Consider the following 22,436-nt stretch of genomic DNA (forward strand, 5'->3'; position numbering starts at 1 on the left):
TGCCGTGGCAACAGGGCTTGTCTCCCCCAAGAAGTTTGTTGTGCCTGAAGTAAATATGAATATCGCTTTTGGACAAACTAACGTTTGCTCTTAAAGTGTCTTATTGTCGCAAATGAGTTCGCTTATTTCTTTAAAATATTCATGAGGGTAAAGTCAGTACCGCTGCTGAAATAGAGCGTGTGTTCTGTTGGTTTTAGCAAACATTAACGTTAGCAAACATAAATGGAGTCGGAGCGAACTGGGGGCAAAACGATGCGAGCTCAGAAACTCAACAGTGTCAACGAGAGATGTGTTTTTCTCGCCCCCACGGTAAATACCAATTTTAATAGTCTTTTAACATTGCTTCAAAGTTTAATGGGCTAACCAATAAAAGTTTAAGTGTCTGGCTCAGTGGAGAAAATAGTCGGTTATCGTTGAAGTTAGTAGCCTAGCTTAACTAGCTAACTACATGCTAATGTTCGAATTAGTAAAAAATGTTTTTGCAGGTCAACAGCTGCAAGTTGCACCTTACAAGTGCCAAATCACTGGTTCCGGAGAGAGGCCAGAGGATGGTGAGTCATGACAAAGAACACTGTGAGACGAGATATGTGGTTAATAGCCGACACTCTCCCCCAATAAGTGCTTCTCAATCTATCATGTTTAAATACAGACTGACTCTCAAGATGAAAAAAACACGACTCGGTACAACCCAGGTAAGCTTTAACCAGTCCATTTGTACACTTTTTTTTCTGTGTGATTTAGCATTGTATTGTATATTCATGAATGGCTAAGGTATGTACATGATCTTACTGTTTGCACACTTTGTTCTATACCATGCATCTCTGTAGAAAACAGGTTGCATGCTTGCAGAGGACTTGCCCAGACACCTTTTGTGCCATCATTTGCCAGTGACTCTACAGATCCCCCTGTACAGAATCTAGTGCCACTAGGATGTGGTGCTCATAGCGGTTTGGATGTAGTTTCACATGCTTCACAAGATACAAGAGATAAATCTAGGAGACTATCCCACAGTGCAGGGGCCACTTACTACCGGAATACCTTAAGCCTTGCTCAGCCATCAGGTAAATACGGCAATGTCACTTGGAAAATATGATGGAATTGGGAAACTAGTTTCGTTGATGAATTTTAGATTTAGAGTTTGTAGTCTACAACTAAGATTGTTGATTTGTATGCAATACACTGTGTTATTTAGTGTATCCTGAAGTCAGTGTTTAATGTCCATATCAGTTGGTTCTGGAGGATTTAGATACAATGCAGTCCCTGGTTTTCCCTTCCCTCGATCGCCCTGTGACAGTTTTGCATCCAGTTTTCAAGGAATCGACATGGACAGGTACGTCTGGTTTCTTTTTAAATAACAATTCTAACAGGTTAGACTTATATTTGTCTAATACAGTACATTTTAATTTAGCTGCCACTGTAATCTGGACGTTTGATTGACATGTCATGCGCCACGGCAGTTCTACCTATCTTTACTTGCATTGTTGTTCATTCTCTTTAGTCATTATTGGTTTTATGGAGTCATGCTTGTCACAGTATTTACAGTAGAAATGATAGCACTTTCGCTTCAAATGGCACGTGCTCCAGATTGCCACCAGGAAGCAGCAAAGTCCCTTTAAATACCCACACCTCCTCTCAAAGATATGTGTTTGCTGACAAATTGGTGACAGAGCAGATATAAGTCAATCTATATATGTAGAGTGAGACGTTAAATCGTTAATTTGCTTAACTAAATGTCAACCATAAAAAGGCTAAATCATGCAAAAACTGTTCTTTATAATTTTCCAGGCGCTGTCTGGAGGAATGCCCCCAGCTGGGCATTATGGATGAACTACAGTTTCTCAACCTCCAGCACAATCTAATCACAGGGATCCAGCATCTGTCACATCTGCAACAGCTCGTTTTCCTGAACCTGTACGACAATCACATCTCCCAAATGACTGGCATTGAATCTCTGAGCTCTCTCAGGATCCTGATGCTGGGGAAGAACAGGTGAGATGTCATCGTTGGATTCAAAAGAAAAGGAACGCAAGAATTTGAACAGAGTTGCCTCTGTTAAAACAGGTAGTATTGTACAGTTCATATTTGAGCTAGTAAAGCAGATGTTGCAGAGTGGGTGACAATGCAAAGACATCAAATTGCATATTGTTCTTTAACATCTGGAGATCTGTGGTTTAATGTAAAATATGTAAAAGTTGCTTTTAGGTTATTCTAGACATCCTGTTTGCATGTATGGTCGACAGGAAGGAAGATTAAGTTAATACTTCATTGTGAAAGACATCAAGATCTTTCAGACGAACTCGTGCCATTTGTTTAACTCTCTGTAGGACATGACATTTATCTGTTCATCTTCTCTGACCTCCCTACGCAGCCATATGTGGTTGTTGCAGAGTAAAGAATGCCACTGATTTAGGTTTCCATTGGCATTCTTCGAGAGAATCCAGCCTTTCATCCTTCGGTGTAATTTGATAGACAGTCCTGTACAGTCCTGTTCAGCCTCTGTACTGTATGTTCGGTTTCTGGGAATGTAACCTTTTAATACGCTTGCTGTCCTCCGCTTGGTACCTGTTTAATAGACACCTGGTACATTTAAGAAGGGGCAAAAAAAATGTGTTATTGATTGCTGACATTGTGACAAATTGAATTTACGTGTACATTTCTTAAGTCATATTTTCCAATGTATGTCCCTTCTCAGAATCCGTAAGATATGCTGCTTGCAGAGCCTGTCCAAACTGAACATCCTGGATTTGCATGACAATCAGGTACTGTCCATTCAGTACACTCCCATCTACACTCCAAGTTTGTTCGGTCTTGGTCACTGAGCTGCGTACGCTGTAAATGATTTTTAGCTGTAAAGTTCAGCAGAAGTGAATCATCAGGCGTGACAATCATTACACTGTAGTAGCGCAGCTCTATTTCGTAGATTGATTGAACAAAATAGGTCCCTCTCTGTTTGATATTGCAGTGTCTTTTTAAACTCTGGTGGGTGTTGTGATCAGCCGTTCACCTGCCTCCGTTTTTAGGGACTTCACTTCAGCATTAGTTTTAGCACTGTTGGAGAACAAAGGATTGAACACCATCAGAACCCACAGGTTCTCGTCAAGGGTCTACTCCCACATTCATTTCCTCAGCGGCCCAAGCATAATTTATCCAACAGGCACAACTGTTTCTTTGTTTTCTCCATCAGCGAATGGTGATGAACTGAAGCCGATTATATTGCTCTTCAATTAATTTGAGTCTGAAACTGTTGTTGAGCGGCTGTTTGTTCAGCCTCCGCGATAGAACCTTGGCTCGCTCATGTTACCTAAAACCTGGGAAACAAAAGGATGTGATGTCGGATGAGGATTTTAATAGCTCCTGGAAAACAAAGATAGAATGGAAAGGCTTCCCTTGGACAAATTAGTGTTTTGCCAGCATGCCGCCCACGCCCCTCCTCAGAGAGCTGCTCCAGAGACCTGGTAAGACTCCCCTCCCGCTCTGATGTTGGCTGCTCTTTGCATAAGCAGGCGTCCCGCTCACTATTCAAAGGCCGCTTACAGCGTTGGTTTTTTTCCCCGACAGAGCATGCTTCGTTGCCTCAAATTTCTGTCCACTTGTTGTGTTACTTAACTGCATCTCTACAGTTCATTTAAACAATTCTGATAAGGAGTGAATCAGTAAATCGATACATATCTTTTTGTACTGGCTTTGTTGGTAATGAGAGCACATTGCATTCAGAGGTAGCCATTTGTTGGCAGGAGCCTGATGGGGAGCAGATGATAAATCTATTGTTCCGACCAGGACGGGTTGCTTTTCACTCACTGACCTCAAAACCTCCTGGTTTGCGCATTTAAATAACTGTTCAATAACCTTCACTCAACGTTTTCCAAACTCACTGGAGACCCAACCACCCAAACCTATTGTGAATCGCTTTAATTAAAGTATGAAAGTAGTATTGTTGTTTAGTCGTAGAACACCAGCTGCTCATCCTATTTCCTTTTGTGTTCCCGCTTTAACCGCAAGGAGTACATCACTGTCATACTCTCTTCCTCCTAGCAGTGAGGCTCACATCACCCCCCCCTCCACCCCCCCACCACCTCTTTTCACCCCTCATTTCCGTAACAGGATGTCTGTTTATTTCCAGCATTCAAAAGGAGATATTCTCTTTGGGAGCGTGCATCCAACGCACACTTGGCCCTCAGTGAACCAAGTGTCGGGGTTACGATGTGACCTGACAACGTTGGATATCCAATCTCTAGTTTGGCGGTGGTATTTTTTCACTCGAGCAGTTTGACTGGAGCACCCGCAGAAGACAGTGGAGAATGCCCTACGGGGTGTGTAAAACGAAGTGAAAGAATCGCAGAGTTGTTTGTTAAGCCCATATCCGTGGTGGAAATAATTACATCCCTCCTGCAAATCCAGACATGATTTAATTTGACTTTATCTGTCATGTGTGGTAAGCATAGCACTTTGGGTTAGGGTGAAGCTGGAACACTCCCCACAAGCACGCTCTGCGACGCTTTGCTGCCATTAACGACACCTCTAACACGAGGTTTTGACACATTCTCAAGAGTTTTCTACTAATGTTTAAAGGGACAGTTCACCCGCAAATCCAAACTATATTCTCCCTCTTAAGTGCTATTTATCAATCTGGATTGTTTTGGAGATATCAGCCGGAGAGATGTTCTTCCTTTGTCCCATATAATGGGGCTTTATGGCACTCTGCTTGTGGTACTCAAAGCGCCAAAAAATTTGAAAAACTCGACAAGGAATGTCTCTTCCCAGAAATCATGACCCGGTTACCCAAGATAACCCACACACCTTGTTGTGAGCAGTTTCACATATGGTCGAAAAAAACTAGTTCCTCCATATAACTGTAGTTAGGTCTGTCCGGGATGCCGACGTCTGGGCCTGAGATAATTCATTTATTGATAATAATGTTAACCTTAAGACCATAATCTACGTAGGGAAGGCTCACTAAGCGTGCAGCTGTGTGCCATCCACCGGCTGCTTTACATTCATACATTTTACCGTCCTGATATTCTGGACCACACAAGCCTTCCTCTCTTACCTCTTAGGTGCCTTTGTCCTGTTAGTGTGTGATGACAGAAAGCTTTCCGCTGTGACGCCACAATACAACCGCTGTGAAGGTCTTTCAATGCAGCGGGATGATCTCACTCTGCTGTACCCGTCGGCAGACTTGACCATGCAGGTTGACTTGATGCGCTATTGTGTATTATCATCCACCTGTATGTGCACTGTCAGCACACTTGTTCATGCATCTAACACAAATAACAATAGCAGTCGGACCTCCCTGGTTTGTGATTCTGAATATTTGAATCATTTTAATGAACGTTGCCGGAATGTGTTAATTTCTCACTCAAGCCAGTTTTCAAAAACTGCTGAGTGCTGTTATCTCTATTGTAATGTCTGCCTGTCTGAACTCCCTAAAACAAGAAATAGATCAACTTCAATTCATCCGCTGACTAGGACCAGATAAAAAGCACATATAGTGGTTCTCTGTAGGTTTGTGTACTTCTTGTTTTTAAATCTTCTTTAGTTGCGCGTATGGACCATCTGGGAGTGCTGTACTAACTTGTCCAAAGCCCAGAAACTTTTGCACGGCCTACTTTCCAAAACACTTCTCTTTGAGCTGATACATAATACATTTTGATTCTCATAGTTATCTTTATTACTAATTTTAACAACATTTCGTTATTTAATTTTTTTGCAAACTTTCTATTGCCATCAACCTACCGTATTTAACATTTAAACTAATGGTTGGGTATTGCATTTTGACAGAATCCTTGATCACCTAATGATTAAGTGTCTTTATGACAGCAGGGGCCCTGAAGTACTCTCCCATACAGAGGAGCAGGGAGAACTGTGCACCGACCCTCAGCTGCTTGTTTGTTCTCGCGGTTTGGGAGGTCAAACAGCAGTCACGACTCCATGTGACTGGCTGCATACCAGCCATTCAAGATGTTCACAAGTGATACAGACCGTTGCCGTGAAGTGGTTGACTCTAGGGTAAATGAGGGGAGTGGTAAAAGTTGAAGCCTCAGGCATCGCCAAGAAAATGGAGCACACTGCATTTTGTCCCCCCATTGCACCCAAAAACATTTATAGCTGTGTGCGGGCTAAAGAACTCTAAATAAATGTGAACCTTCTTTTCCTTTGCGTCACGCTCTGCCAGCTCTGCCAGCTCTGCCTCCCTCTGTCTGTCTCTCTGTACGTAGAATATCATTATCTAATGAATGCCAGGTCACATTGTTTTATGCTGTGCAATATCTTCGTCTCACTTGTGCGTCCATCCAGATCTGCAGGATAGAAAACATGTCTCACCTGAGCGAGCTGCAAGCGTTGAACCTGGCGGGAAACGACATCTCCAGAGTGGAAAACCTGCAGGGCCTGGACTGTTTGACTGAACTCAACCTGCGACACAACTGCGTCTCTGCTGTGGTGAGGGGGGCCTCTTTCCCGATTAGCGGCAGCTTCAAAAGCTTTTTATTCACTGCATGCTCACTATTCTACTCCTTCATACGCAGGAAAAGACACCAACTGTTCACACAATCTCATTTTCAACCAAGACTGTAGCTTCTGCTGCCCTTTTACCTTTGTGGGGCTTCTGTTTTCTTTCATTTGAAAGTGCAAGTAGGTGTTGGAAATATTATGTGTCAAACAAATGTGTTGAGTACATGCACCCTGACAACTGTTCCTTATGAGAATGTTCTTCATAGGAAGAAAGAACGAGTAGCGCGCCCCCCCGTCTTGCATCTTCATGTCATTCCTTTGGCCCGTGTCCTCTGCGTGGTTACTGTTTCCCCTGTTATGGGATCACATGTAGCATTTTTCTTTGTCTCACAAAATAACAGACACGACATCAATAGCATCTTTGTACGAAAGTCTGCGGTGAAATGTATCTCCGTGCTGTTAACTAGGGAGACGTAGGTCGTTACCCGCAACCTCCCTCTGACTTTCTGGCGCGGTGAAAGAGAAACTGGATATTCTTAACGCGAAGGTTCGCTCACCTCGATTCCTTTACTTTTAATCTGATAAACAGAACAGTGCATGCCAAAACAGGCCCCTTCATTTGTATGCAAATCCCCTAAGTTCTTTCCTGCTTCTTGGGGGTAGAAAATAAGGAATGGAATCCAACATTGTGTTGTATAATAAACCACCCTGTCACTCACCCTGTCCTCCGCCTGCAAGATCTGATCAAGAACCACTTCCAGTCCTAATTATCAGATGCAATGTTTCATTTGACACACAGGAGAGGAAGAATGCTACACCTCAGCAGATTCTCCAGCCTCTGTCATTAGTGGTGTTTGCTGCCAAGTGCTTGTATCAGGCAGTATATAATCCTCCTCCAGGTGTCCAGGTGTCCCCGTTCATTCAAGGCACATGAAAAGTGAAATTCTCGGCTAGAAAATAAAAAGCTGTGAGGGACTTGGAATAAGTAAGTTCAAGACTTGCTTAGATGTAAGGCTTAGTCATCCAATACATATAGTATAAGCATTATATGTTTTAAATGCATATTTTATCTTCAAGTGAATATTTTTGCATTTCGAAACATTAACACAATTAATATTCAGGTCATAGTTATTTCATAAAACCTTTGCTGTTTATGAGGCGGCAACCTCCGCTTCTGAGAAGTGAAGCCAATGTGGAAGTGCCTTAAGCCCCATTTAGAGTCCAATAGACCATAAAGCAGGGTATGCTATAGGGCGGGGCTACTGTGATTGACAGGTCGCTACCCCGGCGTTGTTCGGTCTGGGAGTTGTCCGTGTTTTCGTCTTACAACTTCAACCCTATCACAGTGGGTTTTCACTTCATGAAAGTTAATAATTAAAATGTCTTATTCAGCCTTCGGTTGTACACTGCTGGTTGCAAAAAAAAAAAGATGGACGACGGCCAAAATACTGAACTCGAGGCTTCACAACCGCAGTCCACAAGCCAATGGGTGACGTCACGGTGACTACATCCACTTCTTATATACAGTCTATAGTTTACACTTGCTGGTGGGTCTTTCCAATGAGAAATCCTGTGGCTGTCAATAAGTAAGGCTTTTTACATACAGTATTTGGCAGCAGGAACGGTGACTTGTTTGGAAGAGTTGGGTAGTCAGATGGAGCACTGATAGAACAGACAAAGCAGAAAGGCATCACCCAGAGGCAAACTGGCTTTATGGATTAGCGGGAGTTTATTTTCCTCCACATGGACTTGTCTTCTTGTGGGGCCAGTAGTGAGTCAAGCATCACGATCACTGAAAATGCACAAAAAATGTACAATGCCGTTTGAAAGCTCCGTTATAGAGTAGTCAGCTCTAATCTGTGTGTGTGTGTGTGTGTGTGTGAGATTGATGGGGTCATAAATACATCACTCCTCATCACATCTGAATACACTCTATTACATAATTTCCCCGTTGCTAACATTACATAGCTGAGTTCTACCTTTTTGATTTACTTTTTAAATTTGAAACTGAGGGGATCATCAAATCAGCATTCTGCCTCACATTGCTGTGGAAAGTATTAATATTCAAACTTGAATTATCAAAGACAGGGTCAATATAACGGCAAAAAATGAAGGCGAAGAGCATAGAAAAACTGTAATTGGAAAAAAAAGCAAAGGTAACTTTTGCAAATAACAATCCAAACTATTAATTAATAGTTTAAAACAAAACCAGTGCAAAAACAACACAACCATAACCACTTAACACCAGATTGTCGTCTCAACAGTTGCACGTGCATAACGCACGGCGTCTAGCGCACTTGATGTGTGCCGGCTAAACTCACACCTTAAGTCTGTGCTAATCAAAGAGAAGCAACAAAAAAACCAACAGCTAAACAACCTTTAAACCCCCCCCCTTTGGCATCCACGTCGTGTACCTGTCTGTTTTATTTGAGCAGCTTTCGTCGTGTGTTTTTGCATGCAACAGAGACAGCGGTGATAGCTCTGTGTTTGTGGAGTAATGCCTCTGCCAGAGCTCAGTGTGAATGTGAGAACCGAAGACACACAAGCTGTCAGCAAGGAGAGGGTGGAGCCGGGAGGAAGAGGGGAAGGCGCAGCCACACAGATACACACCCGCAGGCTGACACACGCACAGCAACGCGCTCGTAACCAACCTCACATCGAATCCTGTCAGACGATTGGCTCTAATCAAACTGTATTCAAAAAAAAAGAAGAAGAGAGAAAGAGAGACCACATTGGTGGGCGATTGTTATACAGCACATCAGCTCAGTGATGACATCATTCTGTCTGAGACAGGGCTGCTATATTTAGTCTCAGACAGCGATGGCGCCGCTTCCCCAGCATCCATACAGAGACTGGACTGAGACACTGGGAGTGCGGTGGACGGTTAGATTTAGCTAGCATGACTAGCAGTTTTTATTTTTAAAAGAAGGAAAGAGAACACCCCTGCACTGCTGAGATGCACAGTAAAACATTACACAATCTAATGCAACAAAATACTCCATGCATGACAATAAACCGGTATGTTTGCATACAGCTGACAAATCATATATTCAGCAACACAATCTGAAGTCACCTGACAAACGTTAATTTGGCTCTATAATGAAGGAATTTCCTAAAATACAGAGCACAGACTTTCCACGATGCTGAAAACACGGACAAAATCGTGGTATTTGATGATAAAGATCAAAAAGTCGCCTGTAACCTGCGGATTGTCGTAGAATTTGCCAAAATATGGATGCAATTAATGAAAATCAGGGTTTTCCCCATCATTTTAAGCATTTTTTTCACAGCGCCTAAGCTGTACGAACAGACAATTAACTATTCCCCTACTTTTTTGTTTAATTCACGAGCACGCAGTTTCTCTCCTCTGCTCTCTGTGTTGGTATTTCAATGAGGGCGAGTTTTAGCTCCACACACACACACACACACACACAGACGCAATCACACTTACACTGAGACGGTTAGCGTAGTTCACTGCACGACTTAAGCCCAATGCATCAGCAGGTTACTTATCTTACCTGTCAGGGAGATACAGCCAATAAGAGCGCTAGACACGCAGGAAACTTGGGGGGGGGGGTTGCCTGTCGCCTGAATTCGCCAATAACTGCTACATTTAGAGCGCTTACTTTTTACAAAAGGGTGGAGTGTTTTGTTTTATAACTGTATTCAAGGACTTTCTTGTATAACAAAAGAGTGTAATATTGTGTTACGTCCAATTTTTTTAAATATTTAAAACTCTTTAAATTTTATTGGACATTTTTTCCGATGACGAAATGTTCTTGAATCGTAAAACACGACATTCCTAAAAAACGGAGATATGGAATTTGGGAAAAAAACACAACAGGTGCACTAGTGTTTATTTGTGCTTCAGAATGTAACTGCGAAAACAATCAGAAAATAGCGTTTGATTTCTCTGATTCACTACTTTGTTCACGTCATGAATCGAGTTTTAATTCTGGGAAAACAACAGATCCCTGTATTATAACATAATTGTCAGGTAACTATTTCAGCCTCATCAGGTATTACGTGCAAACAGTACTTTTCTTTTTCAGTGTGTGATATGTAGAAAGCTGAGCAGAGAACAATACAATGAATGTACACTGTAAAACAGTTTTCAACAAAACAGACCGTTAGTCTACAGCCTTAGTAAGCGGAGGCATGTGCAGCAAATGTTTCAAATGTTGCAGGTTATTTTGATGTGTCGGTCTGTATGGGCCTCCTTATTCCTTATGCTTATTCTCATTGTGTGCCAGCATGTTGTAAAAACCTCACTGCTCAGATATAACTAGGTGAAACCGATCCATACGGGGGAGATGATTTCATTATATTAACGCCATAGATGGAGCACAACAGCCGCCCACAAAACCATTACAAAACAAGCTCTCCCTCTCCAGCATTGCCCCCTGATGTTGCTCGCTGTACTGTGGTGGGCGTTTCGGTGCGTTGCGATGGGTGAAACTATAGGATGAGTAATTGTTGTGCTATATTTAAAAGGGTTGTGCGGATGGAGGTGGTGGGGAATCTTCTGAACGACCAGGCTGTGTGCTGCAGTGTTGCACCGTTTTCTGCTTGAGAAGCTGGCGTAGCCTGAACGCAGTAGGCTGATCTCTCGTTTGAATGGAGACCGGCAAGAGTTCTGGAGGCGGTGGCTGCAGTATGGGGCGGACTGCTGACGCAGCTCATTCGGACTGCTCCTGGGTCTGGGAGTGTCTTCAAGCCTTGTGCAACGCTGGCCATCCACACACACACACACACACACACACACACACACACACACACACACACTCACACTCAGCATCTGATTAGCTGAAGTAATTGTGGTTTTGACATTGCCCACGTCCCTGTTTATCCTCTGTGAACATCTTGCCAGCTAGCCAGCTGCTGCTCCTTACCCCGGCCCGCCCACTAAATTCTGCATTGATTTACTTAGCCTGCCTGATGAAGAAACAGCCCCCACCCCCAGTCAGTTACCGCTGTATGTACCCAAGCTATTGTTCTGGCCTGACGAGGTACATTGTGTGTATATGTGTTCTCGTGGCATTTCGAGTTCGCCCTCCTGCAGCAGGGGATCTCTGCATTAGCGCAGCGCACACTCTCCACTCTCTCTCCCCTCCCCCTTTTCCTCCTGATGCTCTCTCTCTCTCTCTCTCTCTCTCTCTCTCTCTCTCTCTCTCTCTCCCCCTGCCCCTCCTCTCCATGTGCAGACAAGGCGGCGTGCTGTGTGTGTATATGTGTGTGTGTGTGTGTGTATGCGTGCGCAGGATTGGATGGGGATGCTGTGTGCCGGAGCCGAGAGCTGCAAGGTGACTGAGGAAATGGAGAGGGATACGGAGCTCTGACGACAGCGACGATGCAGTGCCCTCTTCCCGAGCGCCGTCTCCTCCTCGCATCCCTCCGTCTCTCACTCTCCCCTCTCCCGCTTTCTCTTTCTCCCTCTAGACCGAGGTGGACCGCCTGCCCCGCTTGCAGCGCCTCTTTCTCAGCTGCAACAACATCAGCAGGTAAGCTCTTGTGCCGCTTAACTCCCTCCCCTTCCTCCCCGCGGGGCAGGGACGGGGATGGTGGCCGGTACAGTTTCACGTCCGCCCCCCCCCCCCTCGGCTCTTGGCAGGGCCCGGACCGAGAAGCTGCAGGCAGAATACACACCGCGGGGGGCAGTTACTGTAACCTAGAAAAACATAACCCAGATGTGTTCTTATTGTCAGCAATTAGCTGTTATCTAAGAAGAAGGCTGTGCCAATACTTTAAAGTTATTCAGGCAGCAGTGAAGCAGGCTAAGAGAGGGCAGCAGGGGGACTGAGAGGTGTCTTTTGTTACTTTGCGCAAACGTCAACCTGCTTTACACACTTTTTCCAATATCTGTGATCCGTTTCTTTTTCTGTCTCATGATTCTCACTGTCTGAACCTAGCAGTAAAGATGTCACATAGTTCACTTGATAACGCTAGCATAGCCCTCCCACTGAATACGGCCGCTTTAAGGAGGGGCCTGTGTGTGGGATTCAGGGCGGGACATGTTTGATTAGCATCCTTGACCATAGTCACCTTGTGGCGTGATAGATCTGACCTGACGTCTCGAGACAGCCCGTCTCCTCTAGTGTCTGCATGAATCTGTGTCTGACACAGGGCTTCAGAGAGGGTCATGACGAAGAAAGAGGCAGCAAATAAATAATAGTTCATATTTGTGAACTCCTTTATCACACAATAGAGTGACACTGTAAGTATAGCGTGATTGCTGAGGTACATATATTTTACACATTTTTTTCTTCTACATGACACCATTATGACCTTTTTTTTTTAATGGATGCTCACCATGACATTGTGGAAACGGTGCGTGTTGAGAAAGTGTTCAGTGCTGATACAGCTGTGCTCTGTTGCTAGGTAGAGGTTTGTCTGCTTGGTGCAGTCAGTGGAGGATGTTGGAGCCTCTTGAATGTTTGCAATTATTACTTCACGTGTCATGATGTTGCATTTTTTTTTTTTACTTTTCCCTGCCTGAATTATGATAATGTACCTTATTTTTTCCCCTTGGGGAACTTCATTTTTCATTTTTTATTCCATCAGCCACCTCTTAAATCCGGTGTTACAGACAGAAATAACAATGAGAAGTCAATAAAGAAATGGGTGCATGAGTTGTCGTTCAACCACACCCCACTCTGCGCACACAATATTTCTAATATTCATATTTGACCTTTGATTGCAACTAGGGACAGGTGCATGTAGACTTTTCACTACTCCAACCAATCATCGAGCGGTTTTATCATAGTAACGATACCCGAGAGGGCATTGGCCGCAAAATAGCTCCATTGGGATCTCTCAAGTTGTCACTTATAATCACCTCTTCATTATCGCTAGAATATAAATGTCTTCATTATAAGTTATTATATGTAATGACACAACGTATTGTCCATGCATGGGAGTTAATACAGAGGTTACTGCGTGTAATAGATGGATAATAGTCTCAGACCTACAGCATGTTCCAGTGTAGAAGAGAGGTCAACCCCCAAATGCAATGTGAATTGTGACATTGTTGCATTGCATTTGTTGGAGCACCACCAGTTCATCAGAGGTTTGTTGTCCGATCCTCTTTTGCATCCAAAGGAACCCGGCTAGTATCAGGCACAGTGAAATGTAGTCAGTGTTTCCGGGCAAATGATTCATCAAGGTTATTATCATAAATTAGCGATGATGGAATCTCCACCGCTTTACTAAGCACGTCTTTGTTTGCCACAGGGTAATATCAACATCCATCGCCCCCCCTGAGTAATGTTGAGCTGCCAGTGTGCCTGCTAAATTACCGATATTTTCACGTCTTGTTTTAGCTTAGCTCCATTCTGTCAATACAGATTAAAAGTAGAGGGAATCATAGAATGAAAACATAGGTTTGGGGAAAGTTGGATGACTCGTACATTCGTATTTCTGTGCAACTTTTTCCTTTGTGTCTAGTTTGGATCGGCTAGCCTGCCTTGGAGAGTCGCGCTCCCTATCCGAGCTCACCCTGGATGGGAATCCTGTAGCCCTGGAGACATGGTACAAGCAGGCCGTCCTGCGCTGTGTGCTTCATCTGAAACAGCTGGACATGAAGCGCATCACAGTAAGGCCGAAATGTTTAACTGCGCCTATGTGTGTGTGTGTTTGTTTACCAGAGGGAAAACTGGCCCCTGGCCAAATAACTGTGGCTGTAATTTTATTTTATTGTCCCTTATAATTATCTTTTTATTTTTATTTCTGCTACATTCTACATTGTTTCGGCAATTTTTTTCTTTTTTCAAACATAATGGACAGCCAGGAGGATGTAGTGTTATGACAAACTTAAAGCTATAAAACCCTCACAACTCGTGGTTCATCAGACGGTCATGTTCAGCTAACGGCCATAACCTTTATGCGCTGCACATGCTGAGTCTTGACATAAACTTTATTATGATTTTACTGTTCAAAAGAAACTTACGGCGACCCGTTCATAGGCAGTCTCCTATTCACTGTCTACGGGGGCATCTCCTAGACACTCATTAGTCTTTGTTTCGTGCAACAGTCATACTTTTCCCCGGTTGCCTTTTTAGAGTCAAACCTGCATCGGCGACTAAACTATGACTTGAAGCTAAGCATTTACAACACACGCTACGTTTCCCGTTAAACAAAACAATGATTATCCTCAAGCATAAACATGAAGTCATTGTATATATATAGCATGCCAGCAAAGTGCTCCAGTGAAATATCAGCATGCTTTTTAGAGGCTGTCAAGCAGGGAGCACCCAGGTCTCAGCTTGCACTTTAAAAGGAATCTGTAAGTACCACACACCTTGCCCTCAGAACATACAGCTGATACATAAAAAAAATAGAAAAAAACTCGTCACAATTCAACAATTTTCATGTTTTTACTTGAATTGTAAGGTACATGTGTTCCTTGACAGGTTTAGCAAGTTTCACAACCTCCAGGGCCCATCAACCCCTTCAACAAACTAGCTGTCAAATCCTGAAAACAGGGAAGGTGTTTTATTTCCACGGAGATGCAAAGTTTTGATTATTTGACATCAACAAAGTCGGCCGAGGACTAGAGTTTACATCTTTTCAAACTGTGTCATGACATTACTGGGGGCAGACTTGGTTGTAGTCACTGAAGATCTATATTTTCCCCTCTAACCGTTTTGCAAAGAAACTTGCCCCCAGAGCACTATGTTCTCAGCAGGCAAATCAGATTATTTGAAATAAAAATCTATGCCTGACTGCTGGCAAAGTGGATTTATGAATGAAATGACAGTTAATACTGCAAATGAGGAGATACAGTACTACTTTTGAGCTTTGGGGAAAAATGAATAAATGCTGTTTCTCTCTGTTTTCAGGGAGGAAATTTGAGCCAGAAGTCAATTGTCTTATAGCCATTACATTTTATTGAGTGATAAAACATATAATCCAACTCTGATTATTATGTTTACCTGGAAATCATTTAAATATAGAAAATAAAGCCGAAATGACAAATAGAGATTAAAATGTTTGAATTAGTATTAAATTGAATACTGAGGCCTTAACAGTCAAATAATCAGCCTAATAGACTATGTGTAGGCTGCCCAAACAAAGACATTGTTATTGCTGAAGAAATAGCACTTTAGTGTAAAGTAGTGACATAATGGCTTCACATCTTTAATCTGCCTCCACCAGCTGACACCGGTGAGGCTAGAGTTTTGTCACCATTGATCCGGCTGAAGCGTCGTCTCTGCTAGCTCGTCACAGACAGCTGAATATCCCCCAGCTCTCGGCTGGCACGCTCAGATTGTGTCGGCAGCGTTGCATTCTGGGAATTTTGGCCAAACAGCTGGGACCGGTTGATCCGAGACTGAAAATCAGAGAGATAATCCCGTGATGCAGCCGGCTGATGTGAGAGTCTTCTCCCATCCTCCACCGCGGTCCGGTCCCCCCCCTCTGTAGAGGACAAGCCTTTTCCTGGTGGCGTCTTTTGTGCCCCCCCCTCCCCTCCCTCCTGAATAATTCAGAACTCATGAATGGAGCGACACTCTGATTGCACGAGCTATCTTTTTCAGGACGAGGATCGGCGCATGGCTGGTGTACAGGCTCGAAAAGAGGAGGAGAAGAAGAGGGAGAGCCACAAGCAGACCATTCATAAGGTACCGGTCTGATCTGATTAGCTCCTGTTGCCGAGCATGTAGCAAATACACATGGCGGCCTACATCTCAGAGAGTACATTTACAGGTGTCCTCTGAACCAATGTGCCCTTTTTTATATGCTGGGTGTTGTATGGTTAGTTATTCTTCGTAGGAAGAAGATAACTACGTGGTTCAAAGTATTGGATGGAGCATTCCAGAACTACCACATACCGTATTTCTGATGAGATGTGATGAATGTTACACTATATATATACTGTGGTGTAAATGCAGTGTTAGGTAGCTTCAGGCCTTTATATTTTTGGGATCCAGGTTAAAGTCAGGATTAAGTGTGTATTTGGACAATAACAACCACTTTGGCCTCTTAATGGTGCTTTTTACCCATCAGAACACATTCGATGAGAAAGCTCTAAACTGTTTAGGTCATGCTCAGGATTTGTCGTTACTTTTCCCCTCTTCTTAGGTGTCTTCCAACGTATGTGTCTTTTGATCCTTGAGGCCGCGCTGCCCATTAAATACACTTTTTGGATGCTGACATGGACTTTCATCTTGTCAAATGTATTCACAGCATCAGCATCACACAATAGAAGTACCCTTTAGGAACATCCTCAGTGCTACAGTATCTGTAAACTATGTTTCTTTAAATGGTCTAAGATGTTCTGCCTTGCACGGGCATCTGTTTTGCAGTAAGCTGCGTTTGTGTGTGTGTGTGCAAAAGTACACATGGATGGTGCTTCTGCCGTGTCTGCCCTGCAGTGGTGTCTTTTCGCTGAGTCTCTGTGCGGAACGCATTGTCTCTCAGTAACCTAACTCCTGTTAATCCCTGGTGTTGAGAAAATGTTATACTGAATGCCGCAGCCAAGAATTCGTAAGGGTGAAGGATGCGCCATGATTGATACTGACTCACCCGTCCGTCGGGGAGTGGCACATTCCGTAACCGAGCGCATCGAAACTACAGCCTGGCCAGGAGAGAACAATTGAAAGACCGCAAAGGAGCAGAAATAATCTCTCTTGCGGGGTGGGGATGTCACTTTTATTGCTGCAACTGCAATTAAATGAAAATGCTGCTGTAACAAGAGCGTATAAATTGGACCAACACATGCATATACAATTTCAGATCTTACTTTAATAAGGGGTGATATCTGCCAGTAAGGCTAGTAAACACTTTTCAGCAACATACCTCAGAGACAAGCAAGGCAGGAGGTACATGTTTGCCTGTGATTATGTCAAAATAAATGGAGTGGTTCCATTAGCTTAGTATCAGCCCTCTGTGTTCTGCACAAGAGAACTGTCACTTGAAACCTCCTCTGTGTGTGTGTGTGTGTGTGTGTGTGTGTGTGTGTGTGTGTGTGTGTGTGTTGCATCCCTCAAGGAGAAGCGGCGTCTGGTGATCCGTAATGCAGCGCAGCAGTGGGAGGGCGTCAGGGCCTGCCTGGAGCTGCCACCAACAAATGGTGCTAAAGAAGAAGTCAGTCCGGAGAACAGCCCCGCCCACAGCCCCGCCCAGACCAATGGCCTCGCACAGGAGCCCTCTCCAGATGAACCCAGGTACGCACCACATCAGCAGACGATTGAGGCACGTTTCTAGAGCTAAAAGAGGGACGATTCACGCTCACTGGTAAAGTACCTGTGAGCGTGTGACTCTTGAGGGCACTATGACTGGTTAGACTGTACATAATGTAGCTCAGATGAGAACAAAAAACCATAAGGGATCAATGAACGCTGGGTTTAGATTTCCAGCGGGTTTGACTTGATATACAGTACTCATGAGTTTCCTCGGTTGGAGGAGAATTCTGATCAAGGGCCATGGTGCTGATGTTGAGCATGGATTATCTGTTTTCAAATAAAACTGTAACACTTTAGATCTGTTGGCAGACACATCTGGGGTGCCCTGATCGTTCCAAACCAGTTTTATGTTTGCAAAAATCTGAACCATTATGTCAGTGCCGTCTGAATGGAAACACAATAGTCAATGAGAATGTGATTCAGCTGATTAAAAAAGTCTATTATGAGCATGACTTTACAGGCTTGCTTCCAATTTATCTAAGAAGGTTCTGAAAAGAATAGTTTGCTGTGTTGCTCAGTCTTTTTTTATTTGATTTTTTTATCAGACGGGTAAGCCCAGGTTCAGGACCAGAGCGGCCATCAGCGGGAACGGAGAACAGACTTCGCACCAACAGCCGCCCAAACAGCCCACGAGATCCCAAGTAAGACAAAAATGCATGAGTGTGTACACTGTAGAGTGTATGATATATGGACCTAGTCTCCGTCTCATCACCCGTTTGGTTTCTGAGGAGTCGTTGTGAAGTTCAAAGTGGGTGCCTCCGGCCGTCACCAACTTCCTTCTAATTCATATATGAAAGAGGTGGATCATCGGTGTAGCTGAGGCGGGTCTGAGTGACGCGGCAGAGCAGACACCAAACAGCTAGCGACATGGGACGGCACCCACCTGTCACTCAAAGCGACCACGCCCTCAATCATGCCTAACTTTAAGCATTGATATAATTTAAACGGGTGAGTTGTATTAAAATTAACAGGGAATTTAGCTATAGAGACGAAAAGCGTTTTTTTACACTTAAACAGTATCGACACCTACAAGTGGACCACAGATCTCTCCTCTTTTCTCCATGTTGTTTTTGCTTTAGTGGTCCAGGTAAAGGTATTTATTTGGGTCAGGACTACAATCTACTCCTGCATACCTTTTTGTTTTACAGTTACTTTACTCCGGCAAAGAGAGGAGTCACCTCCGGGGGGGATCAGTCTTGCTGTGCCTGCAACAAACAAAGAGGCTTCGGTCACGGCAAAGCTTAATTTTGTTTCCTTACGTATTCACCTCTCTGTCTACAGCACGTTTGCCATCCTTTTCTTTTCTCTGTCACTGACTCTCACTCCCACACACTTCTCAAACACACACTTTCTAAAAAGAATCGGTCTGTAATCAGAGGATTAGTCTTCTGGATTTCTAGATTGGAAGGGTGTGAAATATGAATAGGGCTGAACACAAAGTGATCAGCGTTTGGTAGCGTGCAGCGAGAAGCCATCTGAGGCTTCTCGCTATGCTGAGAAGGCCCCCTCGAGTGCCGGCAGACCCAGAGGGCTGAGCGCCGGGCTCGGGCGGGGAGATTATGTCTCCTTGAGACTCGCCCAGATCCTCCACTCTCACGACTCTCTTATCACGGAAGGGCACTTCAACTGTCGTAAAGAAGAATAGAAAGCAATTAGGCGAGACAAATAGGACATTTACGAGACCACCGCGCACTCAACAGCAATGTAGCTTTTCCCTTCTTTTGGCAAGCAAATGTATGCTAAGCACTTTTGCCCCAAGATATCCTTCAAATTCTTTGCGTTCAGCGTATCAAGACTGGTTTACAATGTGTTTTTGTGTGTATGTTTATTTTGCAGGCTTTTGGAGTCAGGGAGCGGCAGCGTTCAGAGCTTGTCCCTCTCTGACAGCCACCTGGCGGAGCTGGACGGAGACACCCTGCGTTTATTCGGACCCGGAGCCCTGGAGGCCCTGGAGAGGGGCTGGGGTGTTCAGACCGCCAGCGCCGTCACCGTAATCGCCTTCCGCTACATCAGCTTCGACTCCATTTTACCAACACTGCCGCGAATAAGGGTCAAGTTCCCCAATCTGTCGGTGAGGGCACTGGCCACGTTCCGTAATGAGCCATGGGATTGTGTCAATGTAAAGAAGAAAAAAAATGGAGTGTGCATGTTTCATTTTTCCTTTGGATGTGGTTGTAGTAAATGATTGAGTGTCATCGAACACCAAACTGCCTTTGGCCCATTATCCACTGGACCATTTTCTATATGAGGCAATGATAACTAAGGGTGTTGGATATCCAGTTGTGGTCATTCTGACCCTCCTGCACAAAAACATACATTTCTTCTTGGTGCACATTTTTGGGGTCAGAACGGCTCCCAACGTAATTTGTCATCACTACAAAATGGTCAGAGTGCTGTGGTAAAGAGAGCACTGGTTCCAAAGACAAAAGGAATAGTTAATTGATCATGGTGAGGGCTACAGCAAGGGCCTACATAATCTGATATGTATATATTTATTTTACTTCAACCCCACTTACCTGCAGACTAATCAGAAAATATATATTTACTTTCACGCAGAGAAACAAAAGAAAAGGGAAATTTAGTGAGAGAAATTTTGATTGTCGTTGAATTGAACCAAAAGTGTTGGTGTAAGGGCGCTTTCATAAGCCGTAGTCCGTTTGGCTAGCTAGTCCAAATCAGAGTAAAGTTGATACTTTGCGGTTTGTTTTCTATTTGGTCTGGTTCGGTTTCACAGTGCACAAACTGAAGCGGACCAAAATAAAGTAAATGTATTTGCAGAGGCGGCGTGTACAAAGAAACTTTCAGGGAAGTTATTTCACTCGGCACTGATCTGCTGTGCACTCGACTGCCTTTCTCCAGTCTATCTCGATTTACTTTATAAATGTGACTATTTTTGTGAACTTTGTGTGGCATATTCTGCATGATCCTGTCGACCCAGATGTCGAGCAAACATCAGACTTCTGCACAAGTTCAAGTGTCCATCTCAACTAATGTCGGCGCAGGCATCATCAATATAAATCGATTCTCCTGAGGGGATTAAAACTCCTTACCAGTTCAGTCTTTTCCATGATCAACTAAGTTAGTTACAGGCACGAATGAATATACAGTAGCTATATAGTGATACCTTTTTTTTTTTAACTAACTTGTTACTTTTGCTGCAGCACCTGATCTTCTTGGAAACCAACTTCAGCCGTCTGCCCCAGCTGGCGGCCCTGGCTCAGGTGAGGCGTCTGGACCAGCTGACCATCCACCCGGAGGGCAACCCAGTGGCCAGTCTGGCTCTGTGGCGCTCCTTCGCCGTCTACCGCCTCCACCACCTCAACCTGCAGAGGATCAATGGCCAGGAGGTGAGCTTGTTAATGCCTTCTTCCTGCTGCGTAAAGGTGGCGTCTCCTGCTGACTTTTTAAGACACAAAACCAGCAACAATGACGAGGCGTTAAATGGAGTATGTGTTACGCAAAATGAAATAAAATGTGTTTGATATGCCATTTCAGAAGCACAATATTGTAAAAATGGAGATAAGAAGATTCCTACCGCCCTCAAGTCTTTTCGTTAAATGTAAGGCTACTTCTAGCAGCTTGTTAGCTTAGCTTAGCACAAAGACTGGAAATCAGCTAGCCTTTCTCTGTCCAGCACCTCTGAGGATCACTAATTAACACGTCATATTTAGTTTTCTTAATCTGTAAAAATTCTTCTCATCTAACTCCACGGCCGGAAAGCAAATAAGCCTATTTCACAAAATGTCTCAAATCTTTTCCTTTACTGTTACCAGCCTTAAATGATGGGCCCTTGTCTCCTGGAATGATCTACAGCACCTGAGGATTTTGCCTCTAAATCATCTTTTAAGATATACTGTTACACAGTACAGAGTTGTGATTAATGTTTGTAGCTTTTGACATAATGGTTTAACCCAGGGCCCCCCCCCCCAAAAAAAAATAAAAATAAAAACACACATCATTGCAAAGAGCAGCACAACAATCTCTGAGGCATTTTTAGCACGAGCAGAGGCAGCCATGCCAGCTGATATGATACTAATGTGACTGTCCCTGAATGCTTCATTCATTTTCGTAAAATACAAAACAGAGTCTGCTTTTCTGAATGACACTTCAGCACGTTTACCTTGTGCTTGCAACATTCTGTGCCTTTTGGGAAACCAAAAGTCCTCCCATTCAGATGAAAATGTCCTGTGCTCATCTTCATAATTTGCATTTAGTTTTTACGCTCTCCTGACTCTGCCATAGCTATTCAGTCAGTAGCCTAGCCTGGTAGATTTTCCAACCAACTTCTGTGAAAGTGCGAGTGCTGTATGTTTAAGTTTAGACAGCTAGTTGGCCACGTGCATGAGGTTTTTGTTGGTAAATCCCGTGACGCTAAACTCATTAAAAGAATTATATTATTATGAATAAAAGAGCTGCGAGCCGCACAGGAGCAGGCATGGAGCCACAGGTTTCGGCAACAACCCATGACAAAGCTGTAACTCTTACTTTTGTGTTTTCAGATTTCGATGCACACGAAGTAACAAATCAATCACGTATCCTCTGCTGTGTGCAAAACTCTGGTTTGTGTTGTCTGCCTTAGGTGACCATGAACGATGTGATCGCTGCAGAGCGCGTGTTCGGCACACTGGGTCACATAGCAGCCACCGAAACTCCACGTTGCCGGCTCCTCCTGCTGCTGGAGGAGTCCAGGTGAGAAGTTGATCTCGCACAGTTAACCACAAAATTAACAGTAACTGCAACTTAATGACAGGTGTGCGCCGTGTCCTGTGTCTGTTGTGTGTTTGAATATGTCAAGAATGTGTGGAT

At 43.9% G+C, this 22,436-nt stretch overlaps 1 protein-coding gene across 3 annotated transcripts in view; it reads left to right on the plus strand.

The window, feature by feature from the left end:
- The window catches only part of lrrc49 (leucine rich repeat containing 49), a 28,205-nt gene continuing 5,769 nt past the window's right edge, over positions 1 to 22,436 (plus strand). Inside the window, exons 1-16 of one of the 3 annotated variants that reach the window (XM_031848347.1) lie at positions 1 to 309; positions 486 to 551; positions 650 to 692; positions 828 to 1,061; positions 1,228 to 1,330; positions 1,786 to 1,989; positions 2,693 to 2,759; positions 6,295 to 6,438; positions 11,890 to 11,951; positions 13,894 to 14,041; positions 15,984 to 16,067; positions 17,437 to 17,612; positions 18,176 to 18,271; positions 19,467 to 19,701; positions 20,792 to 20,977; positions 22,210 to 22,319. In XM_031848347.1, the coding sequence (XP_031704207.1) occupies positions 223 to 309; positions 486 to 551; positions 650 to 692; positions 828 to 1,061; positions 1,228 to 1,330; positions 1,786 to 1,989; positions 2,693 to 2,759; positions 6,295 to 6,438; positions 11,890 to 11,951; positions 13,894 to 14,041; positions 15,984 to 16,067; positions 17,437 to 17,612; positions 18,176 to 18,271; positions 19,467 to 19,701; positions 20,792 to 20,977; positions 22,210 to 22,319 (2,045 nt within the window). In that variant the 5' untranslated portion in view covers positions 1 to 222. Of the gene's footprint in view, positions 310 to 485; positions 552 to 649; positions 693 to 827; positions 1,062 to 1,227; positions 1,331 to 1,785; positions 1,990 to 2,692; positions 2,760 to 6,294; positions 6,439 to 11,636; positions 11,754 to 11,889; positions 11,952 to 13,893; positions 14,042 to 15,983; positions 16,068 to 17,436; positions 17,613 to 18,175; positions 18,272 to 19,466; positions 19,702 to 20,791; positions 20,978 to 22,209; positions 22,320 to 22,436 lie in introns of those variants that run through there. The other 2 variants (XM_031848348.1, XM_031848349.1) reach the window with 2 other exon arrangements.

Source organism: Anarrhichthys ocellatus, unplaced genomic scaffold (assembly GCF_004355925.1).
Source record: "Anarrhichthys ocellatus isolate YVR2014 unplaced genomic scaffold, GSC_Weel_1.0 scaffold8, whole genome shotgun sequence".
NCBI lineage: Eukaryota > Metazoa > Chordata > Actinopteri > Perciformes > Anarhichadidae > Anarrhichthys > Anarrhichthys ocellatus.